The sequence below is a fragment of the Pseudophryne corroboree genome, chromosome 6 (assembly GCF_028390025.1).
Source record: "Pseudophryne corroboree isolate aPseCor3 chromosome 6, aPseCor3.hap2, whole genome shotgun sequence".
Lineage (NCBI taxonomy): Eukaryota > Metazoa > Chordata > Amphibia > Anura > Myobatrachidae > Pseudophryne > Pseudophryne corroboree.
This window is the reverse complement of record NC_086449.1, coordinates 89,238,539-89,255,065: the sequence shown is the minus strand read 5'-3', so window position 1 is coordinate 89,255,065 and position 16,527 is coordinate 89,238,539. Positions and strand designations below refer to the sequence as shown.

Sequence of the window (16,527 nt, the reverse complement as noted above, 5' to 3'; positions counted from 1 at the left end):
TTTCCGCCCATCGGAGAATCCTTGTGGCTTCTGCCATTGCCATCCTGCTTCTTGTGCCGCCCTGTCGGTTTACATGGGCGACTGCCGTGATGTTGTCTGATTGGATCAGTACCGGCTGGTTTTGAAGCAGAGGCCTTGCCAGACTTAGGGCATTGTAAATGGCCCTCAGTTCCAGAATATTTATGTGTAGGGACGACTCCTGACTTGACCAAAGTCCTTGGAAATTTCTTCCCTGTGTGACTGCCCCCCAGCCTCGAAGGCTGGCATCCGTGGTTACCAGGACCCAGTCCTGTATGCCGAATCTGCGGCCCTCTTGAAGATGAGCACTCTGCAGCCACCACAGTAGAGATACCCTGGTCTTTGGAGACAGGGTTATCAGCCGATGCATCTGAAGATGCGATTCTGACCACTTGTCCAAGAGGTCCCACTGAAAGGTTCTTGCATGGAACCTGCCGAATGGAATTTTGCTTCGTAAGAAGCTACCATTTTTCCCAGGACTCGTGTGCAGTGATGCACCGATACCTGTTTTGGTTTCAGGAGGTCTCTGACTAGAGATGACAGCTCCTTGGCTTTCTCCTGCGGGAGAAACACTTTTTTCTGTTCTGTGTCCAGAACCATCCCCAGGAACAGCAGGCGTGTGGTAGGAACCAGCTGTGACTTTGGAATGTATAGAATCCATCCGTGCTGTTGTAGCACTTCCCGAGAATAGTGCTACTCCGACCAACAACTGCTCCATGGACCTCGCCTTTATAAGGAGATCGTCCAAGTACGGGATAATTAAAAACTCCCTTTTTTCGAAGGAGTATCATCATTTCTGCCATTACCTTGGTAAAGACCCTCGGTGCCGTGGACAGTCCAAACGGCAGTGTTTGGAATTGGTAATGGCAATCCTGTACCACAAATCTGAGGTACTCCTGGTGAGGATGGTAAATGGGGACATGTAGGTAAGCATCCTTGATGTCCAGGGATACCATGTAATCCCCCTCCTCCAGGCTTGCAATAACCGCCCTGAGCGATTCCATCTTGAACTTGAATTTTTTTATGTATGTGTTCAAGGACTTCAAATTTAAAATGGGTCTCACCGAACCGTCCGGTTTCGGTACCACAAACAGTGTGGAATAGTAACCCCGTCCTTGTTGAAGTAGGGGCACCTTGACTATCACCTGCTGGGAATACAGCTTGTGAATTGCCTCTAGCACAGCCTCCCTGCCTGAGGGAGTTGTCGGCAAGGCAGATTTGAGGAAACGGCGGGGGGGAGACGCCTCGAATTCCAGCCTGTACCCCTGAGGCAGGATCCAGGGATCCACCTGTGAGCGAGCCCACTGAACGCTGAAATTTTTGAGGCGGCCCCCCACCGTACCTGGCTACGCCTGTGGAGCCCCCGCATCAGGCGGTGGACTCAGAGGAAGCGGGGGAAGAATTTTGATTCTGGGAATTGGCTGACTGGTGCAGCTCTTTCCCTCTTCCCTCGTCTCTGCGCAGAAAGGAAGCGCCTTTGACCCGCTTGCTTTTCTGAAGCCGAAAGGACTGCACCTGATAATACAGTGCTTTCTTAGGCTGTGAGGAAACCTGAGGTAAAAAAATTTCTTCCCAGCTGTTGCTGTGGATACGAGGTCCCAGAGACCATCCCCAAACAATTCCTCACCCTTATAAGGCTCTATGTGCCTTTTAAAGTCAGCATCACCTGTCCAGTGTCGGGTCTCTAATACCCTCCTGACAGAATGGACATTGCATTAATTCTGGATGCCAGCCGGCAAAATATCCCTCTGTGCATCCCTCATATATAAGACGACGTCTTATGTTCGCAAAATAGTATCCCTGTTTGACAGGGTTACAGACCACGCTGCAGCAGAACTATCTGCAGGTCTCAGTCTAGTACCTGAGTGTGTAAATACAGACTTCAGGATAGCCTCCTGCTTTTTATCAGCAGGTACCTTCAAAGTGGCCGTATCCTAAGACGGCAGTGCCACCTTTTTTGACAAACGTGTGAGCGCCTTATCCACCCTAGGGGATATCTCCCAGCGTAACTTATCCTCTGGCGGGAAAAGGTACGCCATCAGTAACTTTTTAGAAATTACCAGTTTCTTATCGGGGGAACCCACGCTTTTTCACACTTCATTCACTCATTTGATGGGGGAACAAAACACTGCCTGCTTTTTCTCCCCAAACATAAAACCCTTTTTTAGTGGTACTTGGGTTAATGTCAGAAATGTGTAACACATTTTTTTATTGCCGGGATCATGTAACGGATGTTCCTAGTGGATTGTGTATATGTCTCAACCTCGTCGACACTGGAGTCAGACTCCGTGTCGACATCTGTGTCTGCCATCTGAGGGAGCGGGCGTTTTTGAGCCCCTGATGGCCTTTGAGACGCCTGGGCAGGCGCGGGCTGAGAAGCCGGCTGTCCCATAGCTGTTACGTCATCCAGCCTTTTATGTAAGGAGTTGACACTGTCAGTTAATACCTTACACCTATCCATCCACTCTGGTGTCGGCCCACAGGGGGCGACATCCCATTTATCGGCATCTGCTCCGCCTCCACATAAGCCTCCTCATCAAACATGTCGACACAGCCGTACCGACACACCGCACACACACAGGGAATGCTCTGACTGAGGACAGGACCCCACACAGCCCTTTGGGGAGACAGAGAGAGAGTATGCCAGCACACACCAGAGCGCTATATAATGTAGGGATAAACACTATCACTGAGTGAATTTTCCCCAATAGCTGCTTGTATAAACAATATTGCGCCTAAATTTAGTGCCCCCCCTCTCTTTTTAACCCTTTGAGCCTGAAAACTACAGGGGAGAGCCTGGGGAGCTGTCTTCCAGCTACACTGTGAAGAGAAAATGGCGCCAGTGTGCCGAGGGAGATAGCTCCGCCCCTTTTTCGCGGACTTTTCTACCGCTTTTTTATGGATTCTGGCAGGGGTAATTATCACATATATAGCCTCTGGGGCTATATATTGTGATTATTTTGCCAGCCAAGGTGTTTTTATTGCTGCTCAGGGCGCCCCCCCCCCCCAGCGCCCTGCACCCTCAGTGACCGGAGTGTGAAGTGTGTATGAGGAGCAATGGCGCACAGCTGCAGTGCTGTGCGCTACCTTGGTGAAGACTGAAGTCTTCTGCCGCCGATTTTCCGGACCATCTTCATGCTTCTGGCTCTGTAAGGGGGACGGCGGCGCGGCTCCGGGGAACGAACACCAAGGACGGGTCCTGCGGTCGATCCCTCTGGAGCTAATGGTGTCCAGTAGCCTAAGAAGCCCAAGCTAGCTGCAAGCAGGTAGGTTCGCTTCTTCTCCCCTTAGTCCCTCGTTGCAGTGAGCCTGTTGCCAGCAGGTCTCACTGTAAAATAAAAAACCTAACATATACTTTCTTTCTAGGAGCTCAGGAGAGCCCCTAGTGTGCATCCAGCTCGGCCTGGCACAGAAATCTAACTGAGGTCTGGAGGAGGGGCATAGAGGGAGGAGCCAGTGCACACCAGATAGTACCTAATCTTTCTTTTAGAGTGCCCAGTCTCCTGCGGAGCCCGTCTATTCCCCATGGTCCTTACGGAGTTCCCAGCATCCACTAGGACGACAGAGAAATAAATAGAACTGGTAACCGGATCAAACTTCTCGTACAATCTAGACAGAGATTTACAGTGATAAAAAATCCAAGTACATTTTATGTATTCAAAAACAAACAGAGGCAAGACACAAATACACAGAAACTAGAGGCTGATAGTGCCCAGGAGGGAAGCAGTCACCTGTCATTGCTTCCTCTTTCACATGGGAGCTCTGAACGTCCCTCCACATCCACAGTATCTGGTGCATGATTTTCCATCTTTCTTGGGGATATTCCAGCACTGTCCACATCTCAATCCATATTTTTTATACCTAATATTTGTAATGGTCATATTGTAGTATTAGTAGCAGTTATAGGGAGAGGGCATATGGAGAAAAAGGAGGTGATATAGGGAGAGGTTATATGGGGTAATAGGAGAAGATATAGGGAGAGGGTATATGGAGTAATAGGAGGAGATATAGGGAGAGGGTATATGGGGTAATAGGAGGAGATATACTGTAGGGAGAGGGTATATGGGGTAAAAGGAGGAGATATAGGGAGATGTTATATGGGGTAATAGGAGGAGATATACTGTAGGGAGAGGGTTTATGGGGTAATAGGAGGAGATATAGGGAGATGTTTTATGGGGTAACAGGAGGAGATATAGGGAGAGGGTATATTGAGTAATAGGAGGAGATATAGGGAGAGGTTATATGGAGTAATAGGAGGAGATATAGGGAGAGGTTATATGGAGTAATAGGAGGAGGTATAGGGAGAGGGTATATGGAGTAATAGGAGGAGGTATAGGGAGAGAGTATATGGAGTAATAGGAGGAGATATAAGGAGAGGGTATATGGAGTAATAGGAGGAGATATAGGGAGAGGTTATATGAAGTAATAGGAGGAGATATAGGGAGAGGGTATATGGAGTAATAGGAGGAGGTATAGGGAGAGGGTATATAGAGTAATAGGAGGAGATATAGGGAGAGAGTATATGGAGTAGTAGGAGGAGATATAAGGAGAGGGTATATGGAGTAATAGGAGGAGATATAGGGAGAGGTTATATGGAGTAATAGGAGGAGGTATAGGGAGAGGTTATATGGAGTAATAGGAGGAGGTATAGGGAGAGGGTATATGGAGTAATAGGAGGAGGTATAGGGAGAGAGTATATGGAGTAATAGGAGGAGATATAAGGAGAGGGTATATGGAGTAATAGGAGGAGATATAGGGAGAGGGTATATGGAGTAATAGGAGGAGGTATAGGGAGAGGGTATATGGAGTAATAGGAGGAGATATAAGGAGAGGGTATATGGAGTAATAGGAGGAGATATAGGGAGAGGGTATATGGAGTAATAGGAGGAGATATAGGGAGAGGTATATGGAGTAATAGGAGGAGGTATAGGGAGAGGTTATATGGAGTAATAGCAGGAGATATAAGGAGAGGGTATATGGAGTAATAGCAGAAGATATAGGGGTCCAAGATATAGGGGTCCATTACGAGTTGATCGTAGCTGTGTTAAATTTAGCACAGCTACGATCATTCACACTGATATGCGGGGGGACGCCCAGCACAGGGCTAGTCCGCCCCGCATGTCTGTGCCGCCCCCCCCCCTGCAGAAGTGCAAGGCATTGCACAGCGGTGATACCTTTGCACTTCAAGAGTAGCTCCCGACCAGCGCAGCTTTAGTGTGCTGGCCGGGAGCTACTCGACGCTCCCCAGCTCGCAGCGGTTGCGTGTGAAGTCATGCAGCCGCCGTGTCCCGCCCCCCCCCCCCCCCCAAAGTTCCGGCCACACCTGCATTGGCCGAACCGCTCCCCATAAACGGCGGCCAGATGTAGACCTAATGGCGTCTCAACACAATCACAAGGTTCCGGTCTTCGGAGCACGGACAAGGGATCCTCATGCAGCGTTCGTGGATGCCCTGGCAATTCTGTGGAACTTTCGGCAGCCGTACGTGTTCCCTCCGGTGTCACTCCTGCCCAGGGTAATAAGGAATTTCAAGCAAGCGATCAGGTCGGAATGACCCCCATAGGGAGAGGGTATAAGGAGTAATAGGAGGAGATATAGGGAGAGGGTATATGGAGTAATAGGAGGAAATATAAGTAGATGTTATATGGAGTAATAGGAGATAAAGGGAAAGGTTATATAGAGTAATATGGGAAGTTATAGGAAGAGTTCATATGGAGTAATAGGAGATATATGGAGAGGTTATATGGAGTAAAAGGGGGAGTTATAGGGAAAGGTTATATGAAGTAATAGAAAGGGGATATAGGGAGAGTTTATATAGGGTAATAGGAGAGGATAGAGTGAGAGGTTATATGGTGTAATAGGAGGAGATATAGGGAGAGGGTATATGGAGTAATAGGAGGAGATATAGGGAGAGGTTATATGGAGTAATAGGAGATATAGGCAGAGGTTATATAGAGTAATAGGAGGAGATATAGGGAGAGGTTATATGGAGTAATAGGAGGAGATATAGGGAGAGGGTATATGGGGTAATAGGAGAGGATAGAGTGAGAGGTTATATGGTGTAATAGGAGGAGATATAGGGAGAGGGTATATGGAGTAATAGGAGGAGATATAGGGAGAGGTTATATGGAGTAATAGGAGGAGATATAGGGAGAGGGTATATGGAGTAATAGGAGGAGATATAGGGAGAGGGTATATGGAGTAATAGGAGGAGCTATAGGGAGAGGGTATTTGGAGAAAAAGGAGGTGATATAGGGATAGGTTATATGGAGTAATATGAAGAGACATAGGGAGAGGTTATATGGAGTAATAGGAGGAGATATAGGGATAGGTTATATGGAGTAATATGAAGAGACATAGGGAGAGGTTATATGGAGTAATAGGAGGAGATATAGGGAGAGGTTATATGGAGTAATAGGAGGAGATATAGGGAGCGGGTATATGGAGTAATAGGAGGAGATATAGGGAGAGGTTATATGGAGTAATAGGAGGAGATATAGGGAGAGGTTATATGGAGTAATAGGAGGAGATACAGTACAGGGAGAGGTTATATGGAGTAGATATAAGAAGATGTTATATGGAGTAATAGGAGATAAAGGGAAAGGTTATATAGAGTAATAGGGGAAGTTATAGGAAGAGTTTATATGGAGTAATAGGAGATATAGGGAAAGGTTATATGGTTTAATAGGAGGAGTTATAGTGAGAGGTTATATGAAGTAATAGAAAGGGGATATAGGGAGAGTTTATATAGGGTAATAGGAGAGGATAGAGGGAGAGGTTATATGGTGTAATAGGAGGAGATAAAGGGAGAGGGTATATGGAGTAATAGGAGGAGATATAGGGAGAGGTTATATGGTGTAATAGGACTAGATATAGGGAGAGGTTATATGGTGTAATAGGACTAGATATAGGGAGAGGTTATATGGATTAACAGGAGGAGATATAGGGAGAGGTTATATGGAGTAATAGGAGGTGATGTAGGGAGAGGGTATATGGAGTAATAGGAGGTGATGTAGGGAGAGGGTATATGGAGTAATAGGAGGAGATATAGGGAGAGGTTATGTGGAGTAATAGGAGGAGATACAGTATAGGGAGAGGTTATATGGAGTAATAGGAGGAAATATAAGTAGATGTTATATGGAGTAATAGGAGATAAAGGGAAAGGTTATATAGAGTAATATGGGAAGTTATAGGAAGAGTTCATATGGAGTAATAGGAGATATATGGAGAGGTTATATGGAGTAAAAGGGGGAGTTATAGGGAAAGGTTATATGGATTAATAGGAGGAGTTATAGTGAGAGGTTATATGAAGTAATAGAAAGGGGATATAGGGAGAGTTTATATAGGGTAATAGGAGAGGATAGAGTGAGAGGTTATATGGTGTAATAGGAGGAGATATAGGGAGAGGGTATATGGAGTAATAGGAGGAGCTATAGGGAGAGGGTATTTGGAGAAAAAGGAGGTGATATAGGGATAGGTTATATGGAGTAATATGAAGAGACATAGGGAGAGGTTATATGGAGTAATAGGAGGAGATATAGGGAGAGGTTATATGGAGTAATAGGAGGAGATATAGGGAGCGGGTATATGGAGTAATAGGAGGAGATATAGGGAGAGGTTATATGGAGTAATAGGAGGAGATATAGGGAGAGGTTATATGGAGTAATAGGAGGAGATACAGTACAGGGAGAGGTTATATGGAGTAGATATAAGAAGATGTTATATGGAGTAATAGGAGATAAAGGGAAAGGTTATATAGAGTAATAGGGGAAGTTATAGGAAGAGTTTATATGGAGTAATAGGAGATATAGGGAAAGGTTATATGGTTTAATAGGAGGAGTTATAGTGAGAGGTTATATGAAGTAATAGAAAGGGGATATAGGGAGAGTTTATATAGGGTAATAGGAGAGGATAGAGGGAGAGGTTATATGGTGTAATAGGAGGAGATAAAGGGAGAGGGTATATGGAGTAATAGGAGGAGATATAGGGAGAGGTTATATGGTGTAATAGGACTAGATATAGGGAGAGGTTATATGGTGTAATAGGACTAGATATAGGGAGAGGTTATATGGATTAACAGGAGGAGATATAGGGAGAGGTTATATGGAGTAATAGGAGGTGATGTAGGGAGAGGGTATATGGAGTAATAGGAGGTGATGTAGGGAGAGGGTATATGGAGTAATAGGAGGAGATATAGGGAGAGGTTAAATGGAGTAATAGGAGGAGATACAGTATAGGGAGAGGTTATATGGAGTAATAGGAGGAGATATAAGTAGATGTTATATGGAGTAATAGGAGATAAAGGAAAAGGTTATATAGAGTAATAGGGGAAGTTATAGGAAGAGTTTATATGGAGTAATAGGAGATATATGGAGAGGTTATATGGAGTAAAAGGGGGAGTTATAGGGAAAGGTTATTAATAGGAGTTAGAGTGAGAGGTTATATGAAGTAATAGAAAGGGGATATAGGGAGAGTTTATATAGGGTAATAGGAGAGGATAGAGGGAGAGGATATATGGTGTAATAGAAGGAGATAAAGGGAGAGGGTATATGGAGTAATAGGAGGAGATACAGTATAGGGAGAGGTTATATGGAGTAATAGGAGGAGATATAGGGAGAGGTTATATGGAGTAATAGGAGGAGATCTAGGGAGAGGTTATATGGCGTAATAGGAGGAGATATAGGGAGAGGTTATATGGAGTAATAGGAGGAGATCTAGGGAGAGGTTATATGGAGTAATAGGAGGAGATCTAGGGAGAGGTTATATGGAGTATTAGGAGGAGATATAGGGAGAGGTTATATGGTGTAATAGGACTATATATAGGGAGAGGGTATATGGAGTAATAGGAGGATATATAGGGAGAGGGTTTATGGAGTAATAGGATGAGTTATAGGGGTATATGCAATAGCGGGCGAAATCGCGGCAATTATCGCCGTTTTTTCAATTCGACCAAATTCGCCAGGTGAATTCCGGAAGGTGGCTTCCGGAATTCACCATATGCAATGAAAAACGGATTCGCCAGAGTCGCGGGCGAAAATCGGCCGATTTTGCGGATTTTACCGTGATTTTAAAAAACGGGGAAAAACGGGGAAAAACCCGAAAAAAAAATGGCGTGGGGTCCCCCCTCCAAAGCATAACCAGCCTCGGGCTCTTCGAGCTGGTCCTGGTTCTAAAAATGCAGGGGAAAAATCGGGCAGGGATCCCCCGTATTTTTAAAACCAGCACCGGGCTCTGCGCCTGATGCTGGTGCCAAAAATACGGGGGACAAAACGAGTAGGGGTCCCCCGTATTTTTAACACCAGCATCGGGCTCCACTAGCTGGACAGATAATGCCACAGCCGGGGGTCACTTTTATACAGTGCCCTGCGGCCGTGGCATCAAATATCCAACTAGTCACCCCTGGCCGGGGTACCCCGGGGGAGTGGGGACCCCTTCAATCAAGGGGTCCCCCCCCCAGCCACCCAAGGGCCAGGGGTGAAGCCCGAGGCTGTCCCCCCCCATCCAATGGGCTGCGGATGGGAGGGCTGATAGCCTTTGTGTTAAAAAAAAAGATATTGTTTTTTCCATTAGTACTACAAGTCCCAGCAAGCCTCCCCCGCAAGCTGGTACTTGGAGAACCACAAGTACCAGCATGCGGGAGAAAAACGGGCCCGCTGGTACCTGTAGTACTACTGGGAAAAAAATACCCAAATAAAAACAGGACACACACACCTTGATAGTAAAACTTTATTTCATACGCCGACACACACATACTTACCTGTGTTGACACGCCGACTGCAACGATCTCCGACGATCCGAGGGTACCTGTCAAAAAATTATACTCACCTTCCAGCATCCAGAGGTCCAGAGGTAAATCCACGTACTTTGTAAAAAAACAAACCGAACACGAGCCATACCGGACTGAAAGGGGTCCAATGTTTTCACATCAGATCCCTTCCCCCGAATGCCGTGACATCACGTGACTCCTGTCACTGATGTCCCTTCAGCCAATCAGGAAGCGCTACTGCCGTGGCGCTCACCTGATTGGCTGGACGCCGTCTGTACTCTGACAGCGCCTCGCAAAGCCGCTCCATTACTTTCAATGGTGGGAACTTAGCGGCTAGCGGTGGGGTCACCCGCCGGTCACCGCTGACCGGCGGGTGACCTCACCGCTAGCCGCTAAGTTCCCACCATTGAATATAATGGAGGGAGCTGTGCGATGCGCTGTCACAGCGATCAGCCAATCAGGTGAGCGCAACGAAGTTGCGCTTCCTGATTGGCTTAGAGACCTGTCAGTGACAGCTGTCACTGACAGATCTTAATCGTGGAAAGGTGTCCCATGTGTCAGTATGGGACCCCTTTCAGTCCGTTTTTGGTGCGGGTAAATGCGTTTTTTTTTTTTGCCAAGTACGTGGATTTATCTCTGGACCCAGGGTAAGGTGAGTATATTGAACTTTGCTTTTCAGGTATCCGTGGATTCTACAGGGAGAAGAGGACCGATGTCGGCGTGTGAACATAGGTAAGTATGTGTGTGTCGGTAGTGTGAAATAAAGTTTTACTGTCGACGGTGTGTGTGTCCTGTTTTTATTTGGGTATTTTTTTCCCAGTAGTACTACAGGTACCAGCGGGCCCGTTTTTCTCCCGCATGCTGGTACTTGTGGTTCTCCAAGTACCAGCTTGCGGGGGAGGCTTGCTGGGACTTGTAGTACTAATGGAAAAAACAATATCTTTTTTTTAAACACAAAGGCTATCAGCCCTCCCATCCGCAGCCCATTGGATGGGGGGGGGGACAGCCTCGGGCTTCACCCCTGGCCCTTGGGTGGCTGGGGGGGGGGGACCCCTTGATTGAAGGGGTCCCCACTCCCCCGGGGTACCCCGGCCAGGGGTGACTAGTTGGATATTTGATGCCACGGCCGCAGGGCACTGTATAAAAGTGACCCCCGGCTGTGGCATTATCTGTCCAGCTAGTGGAGCCCGATGCTGGTGTTAAAAATACGGGGGACCCCTACTCGTTTTGTCCCCCGTATTTTTGGCACCAGCATCAGGCGCAGAGCCCGGTGCTGGTTTTAAAAATACGGGGGATCCATGCCCAATTTTTCCCCGCATTTTTAGAACCAGGACCAGCTCAATGAGCCCGAGGCTGGTTATGCTTTGGAGGGGGGACCTCACGCCATTTTTTTTCCTGATTTTACCGTTCCAGCAATAAAAAAAAAAAATAATAATAATATTTTAAAAAATATATAAATAATATTTGTGCCTCCCCCCAAAAAAAAAAAAGTACCTAATCCCTTCTAATATAAATAGATCTGCTATTCCTAAAAAAAAAAACACAAAAAAAAACATGTTTAAAATTTTTTAATTTGTTTTCACCCTCCAAAGTGTGGCGGAGTGAAAATCGCGAATTTGCTGTCTAAAAGCACTGCAGGCGAATTTCCAAACTTGAATTGAATATGCTGGAGGCGAATTGCAGCATCTGTACCATTGCAAAAAAGGCGAATTCGGAAAAAGGCGAATTGAGAAAAGGCGAATTTTGACGGGCCGTTTTTTTGCGAAAAATGACTGCACTGCATAGGCGAATTGATTTTTGGAGGCGAAAACGTCCCGGAATTCGCCTTTTTTGCCAATTCGCCCGCTATTGCATATACCCCACAGAGAGGTTATATGGAGTAATAGGTAGAATTATAGGGGAGGTTTTATGAAGTAACAGATGGAGTTATAAGGAGAGATTATATGAAGTAATGTGAAGGTTCAGTGGATATTTGTATGTGGCAGAAATATTTCTAAAAATAATTTTTATATAAATAAAAATAAATAAATAGTTTTACACAATTTGCAGTAATAATTCAATATCTCCTAAATGAAGCAGGCACATTGTTATCTCAATGCTATATCTAGCAGAATGTGTTTATTAAACCTGCTGTAAGAGTGTCTGGAAACCATCCCCCCTCTAGACCAGAAAACATTGTTTAAATCATGAAACAGTCTGTATTTTCCATAACTACACAAGCACATGTACTGGGCTTTCTTGGCAGGATAGAAGCAGCTTTTATTGGTGAAAGCAGAAGGTACAAAAAGCTCTGCAAAATTCCTGCTCTTGCACCTGGATGATCAGGAACACATAATGGGGGTCATTCCGAGTTGTTCGCTCGTTATTTTTTTTCTCGCAACGGAGCGATTAGTCGCTAATGCGCAATGTCCGCAGTGCGACTGCGCCAAGTAAATTTGCTATGCAGTTAGGTATTTTACTCACGGCATTACGAGGTTTTTTCTTCGTTCTGGTGATCATAGTGTGATTGACAGGAAGTGGGTGTTTCTGGGCGGAAACTGGCCGTTTTATGGGTGTGTGTGAAAAAACGCTACAGTTTCTGGGAAAAACACGGGAGTGGCTGGAGAAACGGAGGAGTGTCTAGGCGAACGCTGGGTGTGTTTGTGACGTCAAACCAGGAACGAAACTGACTGAACTGATCGCAGATGCCGAGTAAGTGTGGAGCTACTCAGAAACTGCTAAGAAGTGTCTATTCGCAATTTTGAGAATCTTTCGTTCGCAATTTTGATAAGCTAAGATTCACTCCCAGTAGGCGGCGGCTTAGCGTGTGCAAAGCTGCTAAAAGCAGCTTGCGAGCGAACAACTCGGAATGACCCCCATTGTACATGTCTAGAAACAACCAAGTTTTCAAACAAGTAGCGAGACTTCAGTACAACATATTTTATACATGCAGACATGCTCTTTCCATGATGTGTCCAGCAAATCATACAACACCCATCCACGTCACCTATTCCATTGAAATATTGGGAGGTATGCAGCTGCTCAGTGGCAGTACTAGGTAGTATAGGGCCCAGGTGCAAAAATAGGCTCTGAGCACCCCTAACCCACCGTCACCAGAAAATGCCTATCCCAATGATCAAAGTAATTTTTCTGTATTGTTGTTACACGGTATGTAGAATTTTCATATTATTGAGACTCGTCCCCTAGGTCACCACTTCCCAATTCCTGTCCTGTCACCAGTTCCCAATTCCACTTCCCACTTTCTGCACCTCATCGCACTATTCTCCATATTACCTGTCTTCTAACTACCTGCAACCCTATAAACCTCAGTGTTCTTCCAGTAAGTACATCTCAAACCTGACATCCATAATCTCTGTACTTTCTGAAATGAGCCACATCTCCAGTGCCATCTTCATTCTCCTCACCCCTGCACCCTCTCTAGACACTAAAGACCTCTGCCCCCACAACCATCCCCACTACCTAAATCTTAAGTTTAGACATTACAAAATACCTGTACCCATGGCACTCTAGCGATAACCAGCCCACACTAAGATAATAAAAGCTAGTATGGGTCAGCATCTTGCGCTACACAAACTCCCAATATCTCCCACCCAATTTTCTGATCACAGCACCCCCTCTCACCACCTGTAGCCATCCTACCTTTGGGCGGATGCCGGCAACTGCACTCTCTGGCACATTGCAGAGTGAGTTAGTGAAAGGACCATGGTGGAGTGATTAAGGGGCATAATTATTAAGGTATACTTGAACCATATCCCCCGAAAATGGCATACCGGCAAATATTAATGATCTCCAGTAGGTAACAAGGAGAAACCACAGCAGATATTGGCGATATCTGCCACAGTCATTTCAGACAGCAGCCACAGCCGGAATGCCGGCTGCTAAAGCCATCTTCTCATGGCGTTAGCCTATAGCAGCGAAAATAAAAATGGTATGGGCAGTGCCAAAGGTTACACTAGATCTGCAGGTTATTTTTAAAATGGTTTTCTTATATATTATCAATTACGGTCTGTATAGAGTAAAAAGTTTTTGTTTTTTTATCTGATGTTATTACTACATTTTTGTACAAGACAGAATTTGTTTTTGTATTTTTAATGCCATTTATAAATCTAACCAAAAAAACCCCTAGTATTTGGACCTAATGGGATAACCTCCTATATTGTACTAAATTACCTATTTGATGGTTTTTAGGTAGTATGCAATTGTGTAATAGGTTTTACACTACAGTGTCATAGACACATTTATTTAAAGCTGATCACTTGTAAATATGCCCCAACACTTGATCAGTGCACACTAGCTGGTCTTATGAGACAGACCGCAATATCATGACGTTACTGTGTCTTGTTCTCTGGCAACAGCATCACTTCTGCCTTTTATAGCATTGCAATCTGCATGGCAAGTACTGTGACAGTAAGACAGCGCGAATCGATGGTTTACCAAAATAGGTGGGCACCCAAGTTCTCACTGCGGTGCACCTGCTGATTATCTGTAGTTCTGACCCAGCAGCAGCTAGTAAAAGGTGGTAGTGCAATACCTCATTAACCTTGTCAGAGACCAAAGGCAATTACTTACAGATTCAACAAGGCATTCGCCAATCATCAGAGCTCTCAGCCTGGCATTGGCGCACAACCAGTAAAGGTCAATTATAAACAACAAAAGTGCACAAAAACAGTGCAAAGACTATTTAGTGATGTCACGGGTCTGTTTTTGTATAAATGCACCAGGTTTTACGGAGAACAGTGTGGGCTGTGGGCTGAGATGTTGCTGTCTGTGGGGGGCACAAACCTTTTAAAGAATGCAGTACAGATAAGGCCTGAGTGGGCCCTCTTTGATCCAAAATGTAAAAAACGAGATTTATGGTAAGAACTTACTGTTGTTAAATCTCTTTCTGCGAGGTACACTGGGTTCTACAGGGAATAACATCGGGGTGTAGAGTAGGATCTTGATCCGAGGCACCAACAGGCTAAAAGCTTTGACTGTTCCCAGAATGCATAGTGCCGCCTCCTATATAACCCCGCCTCCATGCACAGGAGCTCAGTTTTGTTAACAAGTCCAATGCAGTAGCAGGTAAAAGAGACGACAACCTTTAGTAGCCATGACACCACATTCTCACGACAGGAGGAGAAGGTATCAGCGGCTAATGCCATACAAACCCAAAGAAGCTAAGTGCGTCAGGGTGGGCACCCTGTGGAACCCAGTGTACCTTGCAGAAATAGATTTAACAACGGTAAGTTCTTACCATAAATCTCGTTTTCTGCAGCGGGGTACACTGGGTTCCACAGGGAATAACACTGGGGATGTCTTAAATCAGTTCCTCATGGGAGGGGACGCATTGTAGCGGGCAAAAGAACCCAGCGTCCAAAGGAAGCATCCTGGGAGGCGGATGTATCGAAGGCATAGAACCTTATGAACGTATTCACTGAGGACCACGTAGCCGCCTTGCACAATTGTTCAAGGGTCGCACCACGGCGGGCCGCCCAAGAAGGTCCAACAGACAGAGTAGAATGGGCTTTGATGGTAGCAAGAGCTGGAAAGCCAGCCTGTATATAAGCATGTGCAATCACCATTCTAATCCATCTGGCCAGGGTCTGCTTGTGAGCAGGACAGCCACGTTTGTGAAAACCAAACTTCCTAATGGGAGCTGTCCTCTTCACATAGATACGGAGAGCCCGTACCACATCCAAAGACCGCTCTCTGGAAGACAATTCAGGAGAGACAAATCTCCTGATTGAGGTGGAAAGAAGACACCACCTTAGGTAGGTACCCGGGACGTGTTTTAAGAACTGCCTGGTCACAGTGAAAAATCAGATAGGGGGACCTACAAGACAAGGCACCCAAATCTGACAACCGTCTAGCAGAGGCAAGAGCCAGTAGAAACAAAACCTTAAGAGGAAGCCACTTAAGGTCTGCTGATTCAAGAGTCTCAAACGGAGACCCCTGTAATGCCTCCAGAACCACTGACAAATCCCAAGGAGCCACAGGCGGAACGTAAGGAGGTTGAATCCGTAACACACCCTGAGTGAATGTATGAACATCAGGTAGAGTCGCAATTTTTCTCTGAAACCAAACTGACAAGGTAGAAATACGAACCTTGATGGAGGCCTGACGAAGGCCCAAGTCCAGGCCCTGTTGCAGAAAGGCCAAAAGTTTGGCCGTACTAAACTTGTAAGCGTCATGATTGTTAGATGCGTACCAAGCAAAGTAAGAATTCCAGACCCTATGATAAATCCGGGCAGAAGCCGGTTTCCGGGCCTTCAACATATTTTGAATGACTGCCTCAGAAAAACTTTTGGCCCTCAGGACCGAAGCTTCAAGAGGCACGCCGTCAAAGCCAACCGGGCCAAATCCTGTTATACACAAGGGAACTGAACGAGGAAATCTGGGCGCTGCGGAAGGGGACACTCTAACGAGAGACCCTGAAGGTCTGAGAACCAATGCCGTCTGGGCCACGCTGGGGCAATCAGAAGTAGGAGTCCTCCTTCTTGCTTGAAGTTCCTTATTACCGTGGGCAGAAGTGACACCAGAGGGAACACGTAGGGCAGCCGAAAATTCCATGGAATTGTCAGTGCATCCACGAACGCTGCTTGAGGATCCCTTGTTCATGCTCCGAAAACCGGAACCTTGTGATTGTGTCGAGACACCATCAGGTCCACATCTGGGAGGCCCCACTTGTCTACTAGGAGTTAAAATACTTCTGGATGGAGGCTTCACTCTCCGACGTGTACGTCCTGATGACTGAGGAAGTCCG

At 45.9% G+C, this 16,527-nt stretch overlaps 1 protein-coding gene across 2 annotated transcripts in view; it reads right to left on the bottom strand.

The window, feature by feature from the left end:
* Window positions 1-16,527, bottom strand: part of ZGLP1 (zinc finger GATA like protein 1) — a 117,866-nt gene that overhangs the window by 4,664 nt on the left and 96,675 nt on the right. The window contains exon 5 of one of the 2 annotated variants that reach the window (XM_063930202.1): window positions 3,750-3,879. In XM_063930202.1, the coding sequence (XP_063786272.1) occupies window positions 3,768-3,879 (112 nt within the window). In that variant the 3' untranslated portion in view covers window positions 3,750-3,767. Of the gene's footprint in view, window positions 1-3,749; window positions 3,880-16,527 lie in introns of those variants that run through there. The other variant, XM_063930201.1, reaches the window with a different exon arrangement.